The sequence below is a fragment of the Otolemur garnettii genome, unplaced genomic scaffold (assembly GCF_000181295.1).
Source record: "Otolemur garnettii isolate 467f Iridium unplaced genomic scaffold, OtoGar3 scaffold00140, whole genome shotgun sequence".
Classification (NCBI taxonomy): Eukaryota; Metazoa; Chordata; class Mammalia; order Primates; family Galagidae; genus Otolemur; species Otolemur garnettii.
In genome coordinates this window covers 2,264,236-2,266,717 of record NW_003852535.1, presented here as the reverse complement: position 1 = coordinate 2,266,717, position 2,482 = coordinate 2,264,236, and the positions used below count along the sequence as shown (strand labels likewise).

At 48.3% G+C, this 2,482-nt stretch overlaps 1 protein-coding gene across 1 annotated transcript in view; it reads left to right on the top strand.

Moving 5' to 3' along the window:
• SLC25A45 (solute carrier family 25 member 45) overlaps nucleotides 1–902 on the top strand; it is an 8,937-nt gene extending 8,035 nt beyond the window's left edge. Inside the window, exon 6 of the mRNA XM_012810730.2 lies at nucleotides 321–902. Coding sequence (XP_012666184.1) covers nucleotides 321–496 — 176 coding nt within the window. The 3' untranslated portion in view covers nucleotides 497–902. The remainder of the gene's footprint in view (nucleotides 1–320) is intronic.
• Nucleotides 903–2,482: the final 1,580 nt, after the last annotated feature.

Genomic DNA, 2,482 nt, shown 5'->3' with positions numbered 1-2,482 from the left:
CTCAGCCTCCCAAGTAGCTGGGACCACAGGCACCCACCACAATGCCTGGCTATTTTTTGGTTGCAGCCGTCATTGTTGTTTGGTAGGCCCAGGCTGGATTCAAACCCGCCACCTTAGGTGTATGTGGCTGGCGCCTTAGCCGCTTGAGCCACAGGCGCCAAGCCAAGCTGTCCTTTCAAGCTGAAAAAGTTTTATGGTGGAAGTGACTTCTCCATAGAGGTCTCTACAGGGGCTTCCTGAGGCCAGTTCCCAGGTGACTTGAGGAGGTCACTGCCCTTTCTGTGCCTCAGTGTCCTCTGTGGTCCCTTCCATTTGTATAGTGTGCAAGCCAGTGCAGCACAGGAATTCTAGGCTGGACATCGCAGCGATGGCATCGGAACACAGCTGGGCCAGTGGGCAACTTGAAGGAAGCAAATGGTATGCATGTGGCTCTTATAAATGGGGCAAGAAAGGGGCAGGAAGTCAGAGTGGTCCTCTGTACTTTGCCATTTCTTAACACATGACCAGTTAGCACAAGAATAAAACCCCAAAATTCTTTTTTTTAGTTTTGCTTTAATTAAATCCTTACTGGGGTTATAACTGCCTCTGCACTGTCTGGGCACAGGCTCCCCTTTTCTCTCCCTGGTTATATCTAGAGTCATTTCCTACAGGGCCTGGAGCCACCTTCTCTGGCTTCACCTTTAGAACCCGAGAGAGCAGAGCCTTGGAGTTCCAGGCCCAAGTTCTGCCCACTGACCTGTGGCAAAGGCTTCCCACTGGGCTGGGAGAACAGTCATTGAGTGACTTTAGGATTAAGCTTAGAGTGTTTGGTAAGAAAACAATTCACTCCTCTTGTGTAGGGGCCCAGGGAAAAGACACAACTCCAGTAGTGAGGAGGGGAGGAAGATAAAGATGGGCAGGTAAGAACCAAATATATTTTTATTTTTTGAGACAGGGTCTTGCTCTGTTACCCTGGCTGGAGTACAGTGGCATGATTGTAGTTCATTGCAGCTTTAAACTCCTGGGTTCAAGTTATCTTACTGCTTCAGGCTTCTGAATAGCCGGGACTACAGATGTGTACCACCAAGTCCAGCTGATTTTTTTTTTTTTTGTGAGACAGAGTTTTACTTTGTTGCCCTCAGTAGAGTGCTGTGGCATCACAGCTCACAGCAACCTCAAACTCTTGGGCTTAAGCGATTCTTCTGTCTCAGCCTCCCAAGTAGCTGGGACTACAGGTGCCTGCCACAATGCCCAGCTATTTTTCTGTTGCAGTTTGGCTGGGGCCGGGTTCGAATCTGCCACCCTTGGTATGTGGGGCCGGTGCCCTACTCACTGAGCCAGGTGGCTCAGGGTGCCACCTAATTCTGGCTTAACTTCTACTAGACTCCCTAAGCAGCTGAGCTAAGAGGATTCGCTCTTGAATTTGACTTAACTAGTGTCTCCAGCCTGCCCAAGTCCCTGAGCTCCAGGCCTGCACTACTGTTCATCTCTGCTCATGGACCCTTGGGCATCCCAAGGCACCTATGACAGGCATGCTGTCAGCTTCCACCCTGGGCAATGCCTCAGAGCAGCTCTCCCTCTCTCCAGTACTACATCCAAGGAATCCCTAACTCCCATTAATTAGCTTTTAAAAGTTTTCTGGGATCTACTCCATGTTTTTCAGTCCTAGTAGCACATCCCTGGTCCTCTGCTGAATCTGGATAAGAAATTTAACTTTTTTTTTTTTTTTCTGAGACACAGTCTCACTTTGTCATCCATGGTAGAGTGCCATGGCATCACAGCTCACAGGGACTTCTTCCTCCTGAGTAGCTGGGACTATAGGCACCTGCCACTACACCTGGCTAGTTTTTCTATTATTAGTAGAGGCAGGATCTCATTCCTGCTTAGGCTGGTCTTGAACTCCTGAGCTCAAGCAATCCACTGGTCTTGGCCTCCCATAGTGCTAGGATTATAGTCATGAGTCACCATGCCCTGGTAGAAATTTAATATATTGAAATGCAGTTCTGATAAAGTTGTCCTGCTTCCCAGTGGCTTCCAGTAGAATCTGGGCATCCTTCTCACACTTGCAAGGGCCTGGGATGTCCACCTTCTCTTGGGTCCATCAGCCCACAGGCTCTTCTCACTACTCACATGCCTGTCTCCCTTTCATCTCTCAGCTGTCAATTCAGTACTGTGTCTTTTGTCCTTCTGGAGACCCTCCTCAGCACCTCTGCTGAGTTCAGTTTCCTTTGGTTTATGACAGTTGTTTACAATCTCCTGGAACATTTGTTAAAATGAAGATTGCTGGGCCCCTGTTGCTGGAGTTCCTGATTCAGTAGGTTTAGGGTGGGTCTGTGAATTTGCATTTTACTAAATTCGCAGATGCTACTGACTCTACCCAGGGCAACAGAGTAAGGCTCTGTCCCTAAATAAATAAATTATTAATTTTTTTTTTTTTTTGAGACAGAGCCTCAAGCTGTCGCCCTGGGTAGAGTACCATGGCATCACAGCTCACAGCAACCTC